The sequence below is a fragment of the Hyperolius riggenbachi genome, chromosome 4 (genome assembly GCF_040937935.1).
Source record: "Hyperolius riggenbachi isolate aHypRig1 chromosome 4, aHypRig1.pri, whole genome shotgun sequence".
NCBI classification, from domain to species: domain Eukaryota; kingdom Metazoa; phylum Chordata; class Amphibia; order Anura; family Hyperoliidae; genus Hyperolius; species Hyperolius riggenbachi.
In genome coordinates this window covers 213,583,727-213,604,604 of record NC_090649.1, presented here as the reverse complement: position 1 = coordinate 213,604,604, position 20,878 = coordinate 213,583,727, and the positions used below count along the sequence as shown (strand labels likewise).

The window sequence follows — 20,878 nt, the reverse complement described above, 5'->3', positions numbered from 1 at the left end:
ACTGGACGAAAATTTTCGTACAGTTAGGCTGAAGTGGTTAATATCAATTGTAAAATTGATCGTAAAGGTTAAATCCCTTCAATTCATGATCAAACTTTATCTAATCAGATGTCTAACTTGGAAAAAAAATTGTACAGTGTATGCCTATTTTTTGTCAAACAACTTAATTGAATCACAGTTGAGCTGTCAGCTTATTAATTCAAAACTGCTACACCAAATTCTGAGGCAGAGTGCCGATTGTGGCATACAGGGATCCATGAGAGACTTTGTAACGGTTATCACACTGCAGAGACATTCATCACATGCAGCACAAAACAGCTGTAGTAAATCTAGGTAGTCATAAATTACATTGGTCACTGCAGATGTTGCATGTGATCCTAAGCAACCCTAAAGCTGGCCATACACTGGCCCGATTTGCCGCCGTTTCGACAGCAGATTCGATCATTGGGATCGAATCTGCTGCCAATCGTTCGCGCTACACGCCGAATTTCGGTCCATTCCGCCCGATCCCATCGATCGCGCCGTGTGGAAAATAACCGTCGATCGCCCGCGGGTAAAGAGCGCATCGCTAGATAGTTCGAGTGCCCGACGACCGACGCAATAGAGCTGCAATACATTACCTGCTCCGCTGGCGCGACTCCCGGGTCTCCGCTCTTCTTCTCCACTCTGGTCCGCTCTGGTCTCCAGCATGCTTCCCTTCTTCCTGTCCCGGTAGGAAGTTTAAACAGTAGAGGGCGCTCTACTGTTTAAACTTCCCCCAGACAGGAAGAAGGGAAGCATGCTGGAGACCAGAGCGGAGAAGAAGAGCGGAGACCCAGGACTCGCGCCGGCGGAGCAGGTGATGCAGGTGGGGGGAAGCGGCGGCAGCACCACCACCACCGATTGTGAACGGTTTCAGGCAGAAATCGGTTCACCTTCTGTTTGCAGTAAAGGTAGCCATACGATCCCTCTCTGATCAGATTCGATCAGATAGGGATCTGTCTGTTGGTCGAATCTGATGGCAAATTGACCAGTGTATGGCTACCTTTAGGGCTCTTTCACATCCAACAACGCTGCAGGAGCCATTCTCCTGCACATGTTGAATAGCCTGTGGCGTATCATTGGGATGTTGGGATGAGGCGGCAGCTATTCATTCACCCAACATGAAAACGCCAGCTCCCGACGGTTAAAAGTTCCCAAGTGCGTCGACTGGCAACGCACCGAAACGCAGCGTCGGGTGTGAAAGGTAAAATGAAAGCCTACGGATTTTCATTTTATCTTGGTTAACGCAAAGTTTTGACTTAGCGTTATACCGCAGAAAACAGGCTAAGCACATGACTGCTTTATCAGTCAAATTGAAGCCCCCAATCTAGCTGATTCTTGAGATAAGGTATATTGAAGCTATCTTGTGAGATATCAGTGGGGATGGAGGGGATGCAATTTGGCATGGAGGTAGTTTGGGATGTCCTCAATCTACACTAAAAATTTTAAGTGAGTAGGAGCTATAGGTGCTGAGATATCAATACCAACTTTTCCATATAAAATATAGACTTTGGGATATACTCGCCATATAAGACTTCCCGTCTTCCAACACACACCAAATAAAAATAAAAAAAAAACACATCATGTACTGGTGCTATGTATGAACAGATACTGGTGCTATACTGTATGTGGTACCGAGTATATAACAGTATACAGGTAATTGACTAGTTGGATTGGTCAACTCTCCCTAAAGGTGACCACACGCCATACATTTTTTTAAATATCTGTTCAATTTAAGAATTGCAATACATTTTTCTGTAACATTTCAAAAATATGACCAATGTGCCATACACCTATGTAAAATTTTTCCCCAATTATGATAAAAAATGATTGGAAACTCTGAGAAAATCGCTAAGGTGTGTATTAATAAATTGACAATCTAACACACACCATACAATCTTTAGAAAAATTGAAGAAAAATTTCCAGCATTCCCGATCGATAAAAATCGGACAAAACGGAAATCCGATCTGATTTTTCAGTCGAATGAAAAAAAAGCTTTCGATTTTTTCGGGAGATCCGATCATATTTATCGAATTTTCGTAAAATCGGATAATTTTATTGTATCGTGTGTGGCCACCTCTAGCGGATTGATCAGCTTTCCCCGTTTATCAGAGCGGTATGGAAGAATAGATAGCGCTGTGCCCATAAAACACGCCTCTTTCACCATTCACATGTGCGCCTGCGCCACTTCACTACAGTCCTCAGCAGCGAGATATGAGAGTCGGTACCAGGATAGGGCATATCACCCGGCAACAATGACACCCGGCGTATAAGATGGCCCCTGACTTTTCTGAAGATTTTCAAGGGTTGAAAAGTAGTCTTATACGCCAGAATATACAGTAATTTCTACGTTACAGTTCCTCTTTAACCACTTGCCGACCGCCTACTTCATATTGGCGGCGGCAAAGTGGCAGCCCCAGGACCACGTAACGCAGATTGGCGTCAGGTCCTGGAGCACTCTCTGGCCGGGGATCGCGCGCTGGGATGCGCGCGCATCCACCGGCAATAGGCTCCGCCCACCCGCGACGTCAACCCGCCGGCCAATCGGAAGCGCCGGCGGGTTGTTAACCCCGCGATCGCCGCTACAAAGTGTATAATACACTTTGTAATGTATACAAAGTGTATTATACAGGCTGCCTCCTGCCCTGGTGGTCCCAGTGTCCGAGGGACCACCAGGGCAGGCTGCAGCCACCCTAGTCTGCACCCAAACACACTGATCTGCCCCCCCCTGCCCCCTGATCGCCCACAGTACCCCTCAGACCCCCCCCTGCCCACCCCCCAGACCACCATTTGCACACAATCACCCCCCTAATCACCCATCAATCACTCCCTGTCACTATCTGTCAACGCTATTTTTTTTTTTAGTCCCTAAACTGCCCCCTGCTCCCTCCTGATCACCCCCCACCCCTCAGATTCTCCCCAGACCCCCCCAGACCCTCCCCCCCCTGCGTACTGTATGCATCTATCCCCCCTGATCAACTGTCAATCACCTGTCAATCACCTGTCAATCACCTGTCAATCACCCGTCAATCACCCCCTGTCACTGCCACCCATCAATCAGCCCCTAACCTGCCCCTTGCGGGCAATCTGATCACCCACCCACACCAATAGATCGCCCGCAGATCCGACATCAGATCACCTCCCAAATCCATCGTTTACATCTATTCTCTCCTCTAAACACCCACTAATTACCCATCAATCACCCCCTATCACCACCTGTCACTGTTACCCATCAGATTAGACCCTTGCGGGCACCCAATCGCCCGCCCACACACTCAGATTGCCCTCAACCCCCCCCCCTTATCGATTCGCCAGTGCATTATTTACATCCGTTCTTCCCTGTAATAACCCACTGATCACCTGTCAATCACCCCCTGTCACTGCCACCCATCAATCACCCCCTGTCACTGCCACCCATCAATCAGCCCCTAACCTGCCCCTTGCGGGCAATCTGATCACCCACCCACACCAATAGATCGCCCGCAGATCCGACATCAGATCACCTCCCAAATCCATCGTTTACATCTATTCTCTCCTCTAAACACCCACTAATTACCCATCAATCACCCATCAATCACCCCCTATCACCACCTGTCACTGTTACCCATCAGATTAGACCCTTGCGGGCACCCAATCGCCCGCCCACACACTCAGATTGCCCTCAACCCCCCCCCTTATCGATTCGCCAGTGCATTATTTACATCCGTTCTTCCCTGTAATAACCCACTGATCACCTGTCAATCACCCCCTGTCACTGCTACCCATCAATCACCCCCTGTCACTGCCACCCATCAATCAGCCCCTAACCTGCCCCTTGCGGGCAATCTGATCACCCACCCACACCAATAGATCGCCCGCAGATCCGACATCAGATCACCTCCCAAATCCATCGTTTACATCTATTCTCTCCTCTAAACACCCACTAATTACCCATCAATCACCCCCTATCACCACCTGTCACTGTTACCCATCAGATTAGACCCTAATCTGCCACTTGCGGGCACCCAATCACCCGCCCACACGCTCAGATTGCCCTCAGACCCCCCCCCTTATCAATTCGCCAGTGCAATATTTACATCTGTTATTCCCTGTAATAACCCACTGATCACCTGTCAATCACCCATCAATCACCCCCTGTCACTGCCACCCATCAATCACCCCCTGTCACTGCCACCCATCAATCAGCCCCTAACCTGCCCCTTGCGGGCAATCTGATCACCCACCCACACCAATAGATCGCCCGCAGATCCGACATCAGATCACCTCCCAAGTGCAGTGTTTACATCTCTTCTCTCCTCTAAACACCCACTAATTACCCATCAATCACCCCCTATCACCACCTGTCACTGTTACCCATCAGATTAGACCCTAATCTGCCCCTTGCGGGCACCCAATCACCCGCCCACACCTCAGAACGCCCTCAGACCCCAGCCCTGATCACCTCGCTAGTGCATTGCTTGCATCTATTTCCCCCCTCTAATCACACCTTGAGACACCCATAAATCACCTCCTGTCACCCCCTAGCACACCTACCCATCAGATCAGGCCCTAATTTGCCCCGTGTGGGCTCCTGATCACTCGGCCAAACCCTCAGATCCCCCTCAGACCCCCTTCCGATCACCTCCCCAGTGCATTGATTGCATCTATTTTCCCCTCTAACCGCCCCCTGAGACACCCATCAATCACCTCCTGTCACCCCCCTAGCACTCCTATCCATCAGATCAGGCCCAATACATCCTGTCATCTAAGAGGCCACCCTGCTTATGACCGTTTCCACAAAATTTGCCCTCTCATAGACCACCTGTCATCAAAATTTGCAGATGCTTATACCCCTGAACAGTCATTTTGAGAAATTTGGTTTCCAGACTACTCACAGTTTTGGGCCCGTAAAATGCCAGGGCAGTATAGGAACCCCACAAGTGACCCCATTTTAGAAAGAAGACACCCCAAGGTATTCTGTTAGGTGTATGATGAGTTCATAGAAGATTTTATTTTTTGTCAAAAGTTAGCGGAAATTGGATTTTTATTGTTTTTTTTCACAAAGTGTCATTTTTCACTAACTTGTGACAAAAAATAAAATCTTCTATGAACTCACCATACCCCTAACGGAATACCTTGGGGTGTCGTCTTTCTAAAATGGGGTCACTTGTGGGGTTCCTATACTGCCCTGGCATTTTAGGGGCCCTAAACCGTGGGGAGTAGTCTAGAAAACAAATGCCTCAAAATGACCTGTGAATAGGACGTTGGGCCCCTTAGCGCACCTAGGCTGCAAAAAAGTGTCACACATGTAGTATCGCCATACTCAGGAGAAGTAGTATAATGTGTTTTGTGGTGTATTTTTACACATACCCATGCTGGGTGGGAGAAATCTCTCTGTAAATGGACAATTGTGTGTAAAAAAAATCAAAAATGTGTCATTTACAGAGAGATTTCTCCCACCCAGCATGGTTATATGTAAAAATACACCACAAAACACATTATACTACTTCTTCTGAGTACGGCGATACCACATGTGTGACACTTTTTTGCAGCCTAACTGTGCTAAGGGGCCCAAAGTCCAATGAGTACCTTTAGGATTTCACAGGTCATTTTGAGACATTTGGGTTCAAGACGACTACTCACGGTTTAGGGCCCCTAAAATGCCAGGGCAGTATTGGAACCCCACAAATGACCCCATTCTAGAAAGAAGACACCCCAAGGTATTCCGTTAGGAGTATGGTGAGTTCATAGAAGATTTTATTTTTTGTCACAAGTTAGCGGAAATTGATATGTATTGTTTTTTTTTTTCACAAAGTGTCATTTTCCGCTAACTTGTGACAAAAAAAAAATCTTCTATGAACTCACCATACCCCTAACGGAATACCTTGGGGTGTCTTCATTCTAAAATGGGGTCACTTGTGGGGTTCCTATACTGCCCTGGCATTTTAGGGGCCCTAAACCGTGAGGAGTAGTCTAGAATCCAAATGCCTCAAAATGACCTGTGAATAGGACGTTAGGCCCCTTAGCGCACCTAGGTTGCAAAAAAGTGTCACACATGTGGTATCGCCGTACTCAGAAGAAGTAGTATAATGTGTTTTGAGGTGTATTTTTATACATACCCATGCTGGGTGGGAGAAATCTCTCTGTAAATGGACAATTGTGTGTAAAAAAAATCAAATAATTGTCATTTACAGAGATATTTCTCCCACCTAGCATCTGTATGTGTAAAAATACACCCCAAAACACATTATACTACTTCTCCTGAGTACGGCGGTACCACATGTGTGGCACTTTCTTGCACCCTAAGTGCGCTAAGGGGCCCAAAGTCCAATGAGTACCTTTAGGATTTCACAGGTCATTTTGCGACATTTGGTTTCAAGACTACTCCTCACGGTTTAGGGCCCCTAAAATGCCAGGGCAGTATAGGAACCCCACAAATGACCCCATTTTAGAAAGAAGACACCCCAAGGTATTCCGTTAGGAGTATGGTGAGTTCATAGAAGATTTTATTTTTGTCACAAGTTAGCAGAAAATGACACTTTGTGAAAAAAAACAATTAAAATCAATTTCCGCTAACTTGTGACAAAAAAAAAAAATCTTCTATGAACTCACCATCCTCCTAATGGAATACCTTGGGGTGTCTTCCTTCTAAAATGGGGTAATTTGTGGGATTCCTATACTGTCCTGGCATTTTAGGGGCCCTAAACCGTGAGGAGCAGTCTTGAAACGAAATTTCTCAAAATGACCTGTGAAATCCTAAAGGTACTCATTGGACTTTGGGCCCCTTAGCGCAGTTAGGGTGCAAAAAAGTGCCACACATGTGGTATCGCCGTACTCAGGAGAAGTAGTATAATGTGTTTTGGGGTGTATTTTTCCACATACCCATGCTGAGTGGGAGAAATATCTCTATAAATTGACAATTGTGTGTTAAAAAAAGAAAACAATTGTCATTTACGGAGATATTTCTCCCACCCAGCATGGGTATGTGTAAAAATACACCCCAAAACACATTATACTACTTCTCCTGAGTACGGCAATACCACATGTGTGGCACTTTTTTGCAGCCTAACTGCGCTAAGGGGCCCAAAGTCCAATGAGCATCTTTAGGCTTTACAGGGGTGCTTACAATTAGGCACCCCCCAAAATGCCAGGACAGTGAACACACCCCACAAATGACCCCATTTTGGAAAGTAGACACTTCAAGGTATTCAGAGAGGAACATAGTGAGTCCGTGGCAGATTTCATTTTTTTTTGTCGCAAGTTAGAAGAAATGGAAACTTTTTTTTTTGTTTGTTTTTTTGTTACAAAGTGTCATTTTCCGCTAACTTGTGACAAAAAATAAAATCTTCTATGAACTCACCATGCCTCTCACTGAATACTTTGGGATGTCTTCTTTCCAAAATGGGGTCATTTGGGGGGTATTTGTACTATCCTGGAATTTTAGCCCCTCATGAAACCTGACAGGTGCGCAGAAAAGTCAGAGATGCTTGAAAATGGGAAAATTCACTTTTTGCACCATAGTTTGTAAACGCTATAACTTTTACCCAATCCAATAAATATACACTGAATGGGTTTTTTTTTATCAAAGACATGTAGCAGAATAACTTTCGCGCTCAAATGTATAGGAAATTTTACTTTATTTGAAAACTGTCAGCACAGAAAGTTAAAAAAGTCATTTTTTTGACAAAATTCATGTCTTTTTTGATGAATATAATAAAAACTAAAACTCGCAGCAGCAATCAAATAGCACCGAAAGAAAGCTGTATTAGTGACAAGAAAAGGAGGTAGAATTCATTTAGGTGGTAGGTTGTATGACTGAGCAATAAACCGTGAAAGCTGCAGTGGTCCGAATGGAAAAAAAGGCTCTGGTCCTTAAGGGGTTTTATGACTGCAGTCCTTAAGTGGTTAACTAGTATCCATTTTTATTTTAAGTTTGTAACTCCTATACCTTCTTAATACAGCAGAGTCCTAGTTATTCGGAACTCAACTTACCAGCAGTCTCAACCAACCAGCACAAATCACCGGCAGTACTCACAGTGGTGAAGGCCAACTTCTTAGAGCCTATTGCCAAATGTGATCACAATCGATTTTGTGTATCATTTTCACGGCGATTGTACAGCGTTTGTAAATTCTCATACTTTGAAACAAGAATCAAATCGCAATGGCTCTAAAAATTCTGCATGCAGTGACAAGTTGCAAGCACTGCAGTGTGAATGATCCCATAGAGATGCATTCTTTACCATGCTTTGTTGATCGGTGGCGATCAGCAAAGCGATGGAAAACGCCTGCAAAGCACCCCAGTATGAATGGGCCCTTAGGGCTTATCCACACTACAAGAGCTTTTCTAAGTGCTTTGTGATTTTAAAAGCTCTTGCTAATGTTATCCTATGGAGCGATGTCATTTTGTAAAAATCCCTCATAGCATTACATTAGCAAGAGCTTTTAAAATCTCTAGCGCTTAAAAAGCTGCGCTTAAAAGCTTGTAGTGTGAATCAGCCCTAAGGTTGTCTGTAGGCTCTGCTGTGCTTTAAGACTGGGCTCCACGGCTCCCCCAAGGTTAATATACTTTCAATTACTCCATTTTAGTATTTAATGGAGTTTAGGGTATGTATATAGATTGGGGTATTGTACTGTATTAGCGAAGTCTATTTTTAACATTGAATCTCAAGCAAACAGAAATGACACTTATCTGGCATCAATTAATCCCAGTCGATGCTGGATAAGACTCTACTGGTTAAAAAAACAACAAAAACATACAAAAAAAGCCTCAAACAAACCACAATACAGACCTATGAGAAATAATGCCAGTATTATACAATCTGTTGTGAAGAACATTCCATACCTTTTATCTGTGTCACCCAGTTGTCTGAATAAAGCTGGAGGTTGTGTTTCAGTCTGATGCATTTCTTGCGCTCATGCATTTCTTGCATGGTTCATGCTTCTCAGTTTCCTCGTGGTTCATGCTTCTCAGTGTCCTCGTGGTTCATTCTGCTCCGCTTACTCATGGTTCATGCTTCTCAGGGTCCTTGTAGTTCATGCTTCTCAGTGTCTTTTTGGTTCATGCTTCCCAGTGTCCTCATGGTTCCTGAGTCTCAGTGTCCTCGTGGTTCATGCTTCTCAGTTTCCTCGTGGTTCATGCTTCTCAGTGTCCTCGTGGTTCATTCTGCTCCGCTTACTCATGGTTCATGCTTCTCAGGGTCCTTGTAGTTCATGCTTCTCAGTGTCTTTTTGGTTCATGCTTCCCAGTGTCCTCATGGTTCCTGAGTCTCAGTGTCCTCGTGGCTCATGCTCCTCAGTGTCCTCGTGGCTCATGCTCCTCAGTGTCCTCGTGGCTCATGCTCCTCAGTGTCCTCGTGGCTCATGCTCCTCAGTGTCCTCGTGGCTCATGCTCCTCAGTGTCCTCGTGGCTCATGCTCCTCAGTGTCCTCGTGGCTCATGCTCAGTGTCCTCGTGGCTCATGCTCCTCAGGGTCCTCGTGGCTCATGCTCCTCAGGGTCCTCGTGGCTCATGCTCCTCAGGGTCCTCGTGGCTCATGCTCCTCAGGGTCCTCGTGGCTCATGCTCCTCAGGGTCCTCGTGGCTCATGCTCCTCAGGGTCCTCGTGGCTCATGCTCCTCAGGGTCCTCGTGGCTCATGCTCCTCAGGGTCCTCGTGGCTCATGCTCCTCAGGGTCCTCGTGGCTCATGCTCCTCAGGGTCCTCGTGGCTCATGCTCCTCAGGGTCCTCGTGGCTCATGCTCCTCAGGGTCCTCGTGGCTCATGCTCCTCAGGGTCCTCGTGGCTCATGCTCCTCAGGGTCCTCGTGGCTCATGCTCCTCAGGGTCCTCGTGGCTCATGCTCCTCAGGGTCCTCGTGGCTCATGCTCCTCAGTGTCCTCGTGGCTCATGCTCCTCAGTGTCCTCGTGGCTCATGCTCCTCAGTGTCCTCGTGGCTCATGCTCCTCAGTGTCCACGTGGCTCATGCTCCTCAGGGTCCTCGTGGCTCATGCTCCTCAGGGTCCTCGTGGCTCATGCTCCTCAGGGTCCCCGTGGCTCATGCTCCTCAGGGTCCTCGTGGCTCATGCTCCTCAGGGTCCTCGTGGCTCATGCTCCTCAGGGTCCTCGTGGCTCATGCTCCTCAGGGTCCTCGTGGCTCATGCTCCTCAGGGTCCTCGTGGCTCATGCTCCTCAGAGTCCTCGTGGTTCATGCTCCTCAGGGTCCTCGTGGTTCATGCTTCTCAGGGTCCTCGTGGTTCATGCTTCTCAGGGTCCTCCTAGTTCATGCTTCTCAGGGTCCTCGTGGTTCATGCTTCTCAGTGTCCTCGTGGTTCATGCTCCTCAGGGTCCTCGTGGTTCATGCTCCTCAGGGTCCTCGTAGTTCATGCTCCTCAGGGTCCTCGTGGTTCATGCTCCTCAGGGTCCTCGTGGTTCATGCTTCTCAGGGTCCTCGTGGTTCATGCTTCTCAGGGTCCTCCTAGTTCATGCTTCTCAGGGTCCTCGTGGTTCATGCTTCTCAGTGTCCTCGTGGTTCATGCTTCTTGACCACCCTCATTTCAAACTGCAGTTGAACTCATGATAAGCGCCATTGTAATACAAGCAGTGTATAAAGATGATTTGCTGAGGTTTTACTTTCATAGGGAAAGGAGTTCCTCTTTAAAGCAAACCTGTTACTTCCCTCATCACAATACATAAAGGTTTGCACCACACAGATTTTTCATATTGCACTTACATTAAAATATTAGCAACTATTGCCCCATATATGTAAATGTGTAATGTGTCTTTGTAATTTCTGAAAATGACTAATTATCTTCTTTTAAGACCATTTCTCCTTCACACTGCACTGTGCGGTCTGGCTTGTTTCAGCTACTGGTAAAAGAGAAAAGAATATGCACCAGCACAAAACTTTACAGAAAGATTTCCCAGCAGACAAAAAAGGATTTATCACATGACTGAATTAAATTGATCTCAGCTGAACCATAAACCATTCAGCAATGACAAATAAGTCAAGGCTGTGGTCACTGTCAAAACTTTAGAAGTGGTTTATGAACTAGAAAGTAATAAGATAAGTCATAAGAGTAATAATAATCCAGCAGGGTCAATCTATTCTAAAAAGGTGGTTCATGTGGCTCCGGTGGGTAAGCATAAACTTACCCATCAGCCAAATTACCCATAACTAACAGCGCAGAGTTCATCCCTGGACCACAATTCTCAATTTGGTGTCTATTCTACTAACAGAAGGGTAGGAACAGTAGGAGAAGGCACTTCACAGCACTCAGATCATGTGCTGTAGCAGCAAAGGTACACTGATCATCTGCTTCCTCCTCAGCCACAAGAAAAAGCTACAAAATCCGATATTCTGCAAATAAATAGATCTTACAAGTCATATTCACTAACATTTCTAGGCTATATACATTATGTAAAAGAGCAAAAACTCCTCTCCCGATAATGCGATTAGCTGCCGTTATTACTATGTTTCAGCAAGAGTTTACCTACTGCACAGCTATATAAATCAGTGCATGGGAAAAGCTCACTAGTTGTCTCTTGACACATACACCAAATAGACAATATAACGAAGATTGCTTTTCTTCAAAACTGTCTCATCACTCAAGATATAGGATGCCTGACCTGAGTTTATGTGAGCAGCACTACTGTCAGTAATTCACTGATCAGGTTCATGCTTCACTGCTGCCACCTCCTGGTCAGCTTCACTACAGCGCCTGATGTATCTGAATAGCTAACAGCAGTAAGAGGGCGAGAGTACAATGGCTGTTTTGATAGGTGTGCACGTAGGGCTAAATGAAATGCTGCCTAGGTAAAAGGCACAGGTGGATTAGGTTCTCAGACATTTATGAAGTTATTAAAATGACATAAAATGGCTGTAATGTCACCATGGACAAAATGGATAACACATTGCACATTCATGCATAATTTATGTCACATTTGGCAAGCAGTTATTTACTGTTCCATCCTTCTGAGCACAGGCTTACCTTGAATTAGCGGTTGCACACATCAGTACATCATTCAGCATGAATAGGCGTCTCTGCTTGGTTTTCAGGATCTCTCCTCTCTCGTTGTACACAGTTTCTACCATATCATCTGACCGGATAAGATATCTATTCCCATTGCTGAGAAGCTGTCATTTAAGACAAAACAATGAAACTTTCTACCGTGTTAAAAATAAATGAAGGAAATCACCATGTTACTATAAGAATACAGTAATAGCTCACAAAAGTAAGAACACCTCTCACGTTATTGTAGATATTGTATTATACCTTTTCATGGTACAATACTGAAGATATGACACTAATACAATGTAAAGTAGTCATTGTGCAGCTTGTATAACAGTGTAAATTTGCTGTCCCATAAAAATAACTCTCCAAATATGTTCAAAATACAAATTCTTTATTTGATGAAAAGCAAACACAATAAAAACAATGTTAAAAATCACCAAAGGGTGATAGCAGCGGTGTACATAAATAGTCAATAATAATTGTAATAGTAATAACAACAATCCATATTAATTATCCTCACACTCAAAAACTTATTAAAGTATTAAATATTAGCAAGTAAAGGTCAACAAAGGGACCCTCAAGATTAATAATTAAAAATTAATAGGGCCTGTATAAAGTGCAAAGGGTATTAGAAGTACGGAACAACCGTCCTAGTCTGATTGACTTACACTTGGATTGTTACCTCTAATACCCTTTGCACTTTATACAGGCCCTATTAATTTTTAATTATTAATCTTGAGGGTCCCTTTGTTGACCTTTACTTGCTAATATTTAACACTTAATAAATTTTTGAGTGTGAGGATAATTAATATGGATTGTTGTTTTTACTATTACAATTATTATTGACTATTTATGTACACCGCTGCTATCACCCTTTGGTGATTTTTAACATTGTTTTTATTGTGTTTGCTTTTCATCAAATAAAGAATGTGTATTTTGAACATATTTGGAGTGGTCTGGTGCTGCATATTGGGTACTTTTTTCTTTTTTATGTCCATGGTTGTCTGATTACCCAATTAGCACATTCCGTCCTCATTATCTTAAATGTTATTTTCAGGATGGTGCTTATCCATATGTTTGCTTAAAGTAATCCATCAAAATAACTCGGCACACAGCCATTAATGTCTAAACCTCTGGAAACAAAAGTGAGTACACCTCTAAGGGAAGAATGCCAAAGGGTATACAAAGAAAAATAAGGTACTCTAGCTGGATAAGATTTTCTATTCCAAAAGTTATTTCATACATTTTCACAGTTCTTAGGATTTGGGTAAATGACAGATAATAAATAACAGATAATGGATCATCAACCTATCAGTAGTGTAAATTAATCAGGTCACCTCTCATTTGCCTTTTTTCCAAGCCAAAAAAGCCCAGTTTGTCCAACCTTTCTTGGAGGTTGGACAAACTGGGCTTATTTAGCTTGGAAAAAAGGCGACTGAGAGGTGACCTGATTAACATGTATATATACACACACATCAGAGGACATTACAAAAGCTTGGCAGATGAGCTTTTTGTCCCTAGGATTGTACGATGGACAAGGGGACATGATTTGTGTGTGGAGGAAAAAAAGTTTATGCCATTTAGAAAGGGGTTCTTCACAGTAAGTGTGGTTAAAATCTGTAACATCTTACCTGAGGAAGTAGTTATGGCAAACTCTATTTCTGCATTTAAAGAGGGCTTGGATGCTTTGCTTGCCTTAAAGGACATCCATGGCTGTAATTATTAGGTAAATCCTGGAAGAGTTGATTCAGGGATTTATCTGACTGCCATCTGGAGTCAGGAAGGAATTTTTCCCTTTTAAGGCTAATTGGCCCAGGCCTTATAAGGTTTTCCGCCTTCCCCTGGATTAACTAGGACAGTGATGGCTAACCTTGGCACTCCAGCTGTGATAAAACGACAAATCCCGTCATGCCTCTGCCTCCCCGAGTTATAATTAGAGCTGTAAGAGTATTGCAATGCCTCATGGAACTTGTAGTTCCACCACAGCTGGAGTGCCAAGGTTAGCCATCACTGAACTAGGATATGTGCAGGTTCAGGATGGTGTTTTATTTATATTTTATTTATTTTTTCTGGTTGGACTTGATGGACGAATGTCTTTTTTCAACCATACTAACAATGTAACTATGTATGTAACTATATATTTATAAAAGGGCAATCAATTTCATGCTGGGGGTTCCAGGTGTTCAGTATGCAGTATGTAATTGCCACCGGATCGATGTACAGCTGTAATACTGCTGCATAAGGAGCCCTGGAAAATATACAGTACCTATGGTATAAAAAGTTAAAGTGGACCCAAATTAAAAATACAAGATTTCAGAAATAAAATCTATTTTATAAATTATAATAATAAATAGCAGCCTTTTTTCAGCTGCATGATAACAAATATAAAATATTTTACATTTATTGGAGAAACCCCTCCCTTTCTTTCATATTGCTGGGACAGAATCCTGCAAACTGGTGGAGTAGATGGTGTCCAGCAAAGGAGGAATGGCTAATGGCTGCTACCTGTATAAGCCTAGTAATGCAAAGAGAAGGGTAAAAAGCATGCACTGAAATGCTGATAGGCTTGAAGGAGTGTTTATTTATCTTTCTATGTGTCAGAGAGGTGCAACGAAATATTTTTTATTAAAAAAATGTTTGGTTTGGGTCTGCTTTAAATAAAAAAAAAACACAAATTATCACACAGGGGGCCATATGCAATTCCCTTTTTCTTCCGAGTTTTCTTCTAGGTGACATTTTTAAACTGGTTAATAAAATGCCTTTTAAGCCACCAGCAAGCAAGAAAATTTTGATGTAATTTTTTCACCTTCTTTTTGGTACGTTTTTAGATGAAAAGTTCTGGAAAGTTATTTTAAATCGAAGACGAAAAATTATCTCCTAGGAGAAAACTCGGGTGAAAAGGTGAATTGCATATGGCCCCGGGTGACACCAATCCTAGTGACGCCTCTGGAGAGAAAGTGGTCGGGTGAGTCATGAACACCAACAAATGTATAAACATATTCAAGATTTGAATAGCCAAAAAAGGCCCTTGTCAGACATACTCAGCTTTGTTTTGTGCTTTGAAAGCTCTCGCTTATGTATGTAAATGACTTACTAACCTTATTCAGATACCTTTCATTCATTGCTTTGGCAATCTGCTTGATTTCACAACGCTGATCTGCATCCCGCTTTCTCTCGTTGAGTTTCTCTGCTAACGTTTCCAGCTCGGTAAGAGCCATCTGCAGAGGAAGCCGGTCAGGATGACCCTTTATTGTATTTTTCAACATATCCTGAAAAACAGGAGCCAACACCACAGGAGAGTAATATAGAGAACTTAAACAAGTAAAATGATTATGTTTACGTGCAGCACAGAGCTGTATTTTGTACAGCCACAATATTTAAGTTGTCTGTGGTTATTTACATGGGTAAAGAATAAAAGTGATAACTAAAATATATCAAGTTAAATTTTGGCAGGACAGTAGCAAAGTGGATAGCACTTTTGCCTTGCAGCACTATCTGCATGGAGTATGTATGTTGTACCAGTGTTTGTGTGGGTTTCTTCCAGGCAACCTGGTTTCCTCAAACACCCCAAAAAACGTACGGATAAGTTAATTTGCTTTTTTATTTTATCGTCCCTACACTATATGACTATGGTGAAGATTAGATCGTGAGCACCTCTGAGAAACAGTTAGTGACATGACAAGTCTTTGCAAAGTGCTACATAAATAAATATGCAGACCTGAAAAAAAAAACCCACTACAAACATCTGTGGATGGTGTGAAACAGTATCATGTAATGTCTCCACTTTTTCTTACACACTGCAACTTTTTCAGTTGTATTATGGCCAATCTGACCACTATCTCTGATAAATGAGCAATTTTGTGAGTTCTCTCTTGAGCGTGTTATGACCAAGGCTGGTCCTCATTGGCTGTATCTATTGCAAAAATTTTGGGATGTGTGGTACCATACTCGGGCTTACTTGGCATTCAGTGGTGCAAGGTATGACATGGGCTTACTTGGCATTCAGTGGTGCAAGGTGTGACATGAGCTTACTTGGTATTCAATGGTGCAAGGTGTGACATGGGCTTACTTGGCATTCAGTGGTGCAAGGTATGCCATGGGCTTACTTGGCATTCAGTGGTGCAAGGTGTGACATGGGCTTACTTGGCATTCAGTGGTGCAAGGTATGCCATGGGCTTACTTGGCATTCAGTGGTGCAAGGTATGCAATGGGCTTACTTGGCATTCAGTGGTGCAAGGTGTGACATGAGCTTACTTGGTATTTAGTGGTGCAAGTTGTGACATGGGCTTACTTGGCATTCAGTGGTGCAAGGTATGACTTGGGCTTACTTGGCATTCAGTGGTGCAAGGTATGCCATGGGCTTACTTGGTATTCAGTGGTGCAAGGTGTGACATGGGCTTACTTGGCAATCAGTGGTGCAAGGTGTGACATGGGCTTACTTGGCATTCAGTGGTGCAAGGTATGCCATGGGCTTACTTGGCATTCAGTGGTGCAAGGTATGCAATGGGCTTACTTGGCATTCAGTGGTGCAAGGTGTGACATGAGCTTACTTGGTATTTAGTGGTGCAAGTTGTGACATGGGCTTACTTGGCATTCAGTGGTGCAAGGTATGACTTGGGCTTACTTGGCATTCAGTGGTGCAAGGTATGCCATGGGCTTACTTGGTATTCAGTGGTGCAAGGTGTGACATGGGCTTACTTGGCAATCAGTGGTGCAAGGTATGACATGGGCTTACTTGGCATTCAGTGGTGCAAGGTATGCCATGAGCTTTCTTGGCATTCAGTGGTGCAAGGTATGCCATGGGCTTACTTGGCATTCAGTGGTGCAAGGTATGCCATGGGCTTACTTGGCATTCAGTGGTGCAAGGTATGCCATGGGCTTACTTGGCATTCAGTGGTGCAAGGTGTGACATGGGCTTACTTGGTATTCAGTGGTGCAAGGTGTGACATGGGCTTACTTGGTATTCAATGGTGCAAGGTATGACTTGGGCTTACTTGGCATTCAGTGGTGCAAGGTGTGACATGAGCTTACTTGGTATTTAATGGTGCAAGGTATGACTTGGGCTTACTTGGCATTCAGTGGTGCAAGGTATGCCATGGGCTTACTTGGTATTCAGTGGTGCAAGGTGTGACATGAGCTTACTTGGTATTCAATGGTGCAAGGTATGACTTGGGCTTACTTGGCATTCAGTGGTGCAAGGTATGCCATGGGCTTACTTGTTATTCAGTGGTGCAAGGTGTGACATGAGCTTACTTGGTATTCAATGGTGCAAGGTATGACTTGGGCTTACTTGGCATTCAGTGGTGCAAGGTATGCCATGGGCTTACTTGGTATTCAGTGGTGCAAGGTGTGACATGGGCTTACTTGGCATTCAGTGGTGCAAGGTATGCCATGGGCTTACTTGGCATTCAGTGGTGCAAGGTATGCAATGGGCTTACTTGGCATTCAGTGGTGCAAGGTGTGACATGAGCTTACTTGGTATTTAGTGGTGCAAGTTGTGACATGGGCTTACTTGGCATTCAGTGGTGCAAGGTATGACTTGGGCTTACTTGGCATTCAGTGGTGCAAGGTATGCCATGGGCTTACTTGGTATTCAGTGGTGCAAGGTGTGACATGGGCTTACTTGGCATTCAGTGGTGCAAGGTATGACATGGGCTTACTTGGCATTCAGTGGTGCAAGGTATGACTTGGGCTTACTTGGCATTCAGTGGTGCAAGGTATGACTTGGGCTTACTTGGCATTCAGTGGTGCAAGGTATGCCATGGGCTTACTTGGTATTCAGTGGTGCAAGGTGTGACATGGGCTTACTTGGCATTCAGTGGTGCAAGGTATGACATGGGCTTACTTGGCATTCAGTGGTGCAAGGTATGCCATGGGCTTTCATGGCATTCAGTGGTGCAAGGTATGCCATGGGCTTACTTGGCATTCAGTGGTGCAAGGTATGCCATGGGCTTACTTGGCATTCAGTGGTGCAAGGTATGCCATGGGCTTACTTGGCATTCAGTGGTGCAAGGTGTGACATGGGCTTACTTGGTATTCAGTGGTGCAAGGTGTGACATGGGCTTACTTGGTATTCAGTGGTGCAAGGTGTGACATGGGCTTACTTGGCATTCAGTGGTGCAAGGTATGACATGGGCTTACTTGGCATTCAGTGGTGCAAGGTATGACTTGGGCTTACTTGGCATTCAGTGGTGCAAGGTATGCCATGGGCTTACTTGGTATTCAGTGGTGCAAGGTGTGACATGGGCTTACTTGGCATTCAGTGGTGCAAGGTATGACATGGGCTTACTTGGCATTCAGTGGTGCAAGGTATGCCATGGGCTTTCATGGCATTCAGTGGTGCAAGGTATGCCATGGGCTTACTTGGCATTCAGTGGTGCAAGGTATGCCATGGGCTTACTTGGCATTCAGTGGTGCAAGGTATGCCATGGGCTTACTTGGCATTCAGTGGTGCAAGGTGTGACATGGGCTTACTTGGTATTCAGTGGTGCAAGGTGTGACATGGGCTTACTTGGTATTCAGTGGTGCAAGGTGTGACATGGGCTTACTTGGCATTTAGTGGTGCAAGGTGTGACATGGGCTTACTTGGCATTCAGTGGTGCAAGGTATGACTTGGGCTTACTTGGCATTCAGTGGTGCAAGGTATGCCATGGGCTTACTTGGCATTCAGTGGTGCAAGGTATGCCATGGGCTTACTTGGCATTCAGTGGTGCAAGGTATGCCATGGGCTTACTTGGCATTCAGTGGTGCAAGGTATGCCATGGGCTTACTTGGCATTCAGTGGTGCAAGGTATGACTTGGGCTTACTTGGCATTCAGTGGTGCAAGGTATGCCATGGGCTTACTTGGCATTCAGTGGTGCAAGGTATGACTTGGGCTTACTTGGCATTCAGTGGTGCAAGGTATGCCATGGGCTTACTTGGCATTCAGTGGTTCAAAGCATGACATTTTATAGACTCTAAAAAGTATTTCTCTTTCTGTGTAGAAAAGGCTATGTTGAGATGGGCACATATGTGACCACAAACAGACCTCTCCCCATGCACTGATCATAGTAAGGGGTGACACAATGCAAGTTGTTTTGCAGCAAGAAATCAATCTTAATATTCTGAAATGAAAGAATGATACAATACTGATGTATTCTTAAATGACCAGTTAATGTATGACTAGGTGCAACCTTATGTTTTATGTAGAAGACATTTAAAGTAGGGAGTAGCCTAAGGTTAAATGCCATAACATACACTAGTACTTCCCTCAATATAGAACAGAACATGCATACTTCTGCTTGCATACTTAGCATGTTTAGTACATTTATGTTCTGAACTGAGAAATTTACTTTAATATGCATGAATGGTTGTAAAGCAGCAGAATATTTTATTGTGTGACAAGGCTGAAATATGCATCATTGCTTTGCTCCAACGTGAATTGTTTATTAAAAATGCACCTAGACTGAGCAATGTCGTTTCTCATCCCTACATGACTGGTGGTGGTTTATAAATAAAGGGCCAGATCCAGCTTTGCAATTTTGCAGTGTTTTTTCGAACTACTAATCAATTTTAATTGATTTGATTATTAATCAAACGTTGCACTGTTTTGGGGGACAGAAATAGCTCTCTATTGGACATACCTTTCTTAATTTACAGTTATGAAGGAAAAGCTGGCACAGTTCGAAAATTGGAAAGCTTACTAATTTCTGCAGTAATATTTTAAATGTAAAACTACATTTATAATTGTATCATATGGCACATCTATCACAATAACAATAGTGTACTATGCTTTGGTGTGAACAGACGTGTTCTCCTGAATGCCAGTATAAGTCAAGTTTGGTTCTTCTTCTACACACACACGTACACTTAGAGGAGAGAAGGTAACCCACACAACACATTAATGTCATCATAAACAGGCCAGGTTGTAATCCGAAAACACAGACTGTCCTGGATTCATAAATTGTAATTTACCTGTAGCAAAAGGATGAACTGGGGGAAGCGCTGGATTGGTTTCATCATCAAACCATACAGGGTGATGCGGTCTGTACTGGAATCCTGGCTTTGCTAGAATATAAAATAACACACTAATCACAAATTTTAAGAGAAAGCAAACTAACTGAAAGTGTTATTCCTTCAATAAAGGTGCATACACACATCCAATTTTGATTGGCCAATCACTGACCAATTTTACCATCTTCATCTAGTATGAGGGCCAACAGACTTTGATTGCTATGAAAAGATTGTGTAGGTAAGCTCTCATAATATATGTAGAAGTGGTAAAATTGGCCAACCATTGGTCAATCAAAATTGAATGTATGTACCAGGCTTCAGAGAGTATTTGAGGACTCGTGTGAGCACCTGTATACCTCCTTTCACTTGATTCTCTATGTATTTCTGTAGGTGACAAAGTAACCCAAAAAAAGGTCTTCGTCTTCTTTCACATCTAGAACGTGTCCTCCTGCACGCGTTATATGGCCTGTGTGACGTAATCAGTGGCAATGTAAGGATGTGTGGGACTGCTGTTGCTCCTAGAGATGCTATGAATATGTTGAACTGCATAGGGATATGTAGGACTGGTGTGGCCCCTATAGATGCTATGAATATGTAAGACTGTGTAGGGCTATATGGGACTGCTGTGGCCCCTATAGATGCTATGAATATGTAAGATTGTGTGGGGATATGTAGGACTGCTGTGGCCCCTATAGATGCTATGAATATGTAAGACTGTGTGGGGATATGTAGGACTGCTGTGGCCCCTATAGATGCTATGAATATGTAAGACTGTGTAGGGCTATATGGGACTGCTGTGGCCCCTATAGATGCTATGAATATGTAAGATTGTGTGGGGATATGTGGGACTGCTGTGGCCCTTATAGATGATATGAATATGTAAGACTCTGTAGGGAT

At 43.9% G+C, this 20,878-nt stretch overlaps 1 protein-coding gene across 2 annotated transcripts in view; it reads right to left on the bottom strand.

The window, feature by feature from the left end:
* Positions 1 to 20,878, bottom strand: part of ARHGEF10 (Rho guanine nucleotide exchange factor 10) — a 251,922-nt gene that overhangs the window by 90,933 nt on the left and 140,111 nt on the right. For both annotated transcript variants that reach the window (XM_068281340.1, XM_068281341.1), the window contains 3 exons: positions 19,943 to 20,035; positions 15,087 to 15,257; positions 11,965 to 12,110 (listed from right to left, as the gene is read on the bottom strand). In XM_068281340.1, coding sequence (XP_068137441.1) covers positions 11,965 to 12,110; positions 15,087 to 15,257; positions 19,943 to 20,035 — 410 coding nt within the window. The remainder of the gene's footprint in view (positions 1 to 11,964; positions 12,111 to 15,086; positions 15,258 to 19,942; positions 20,036 to 20,878) is intronic.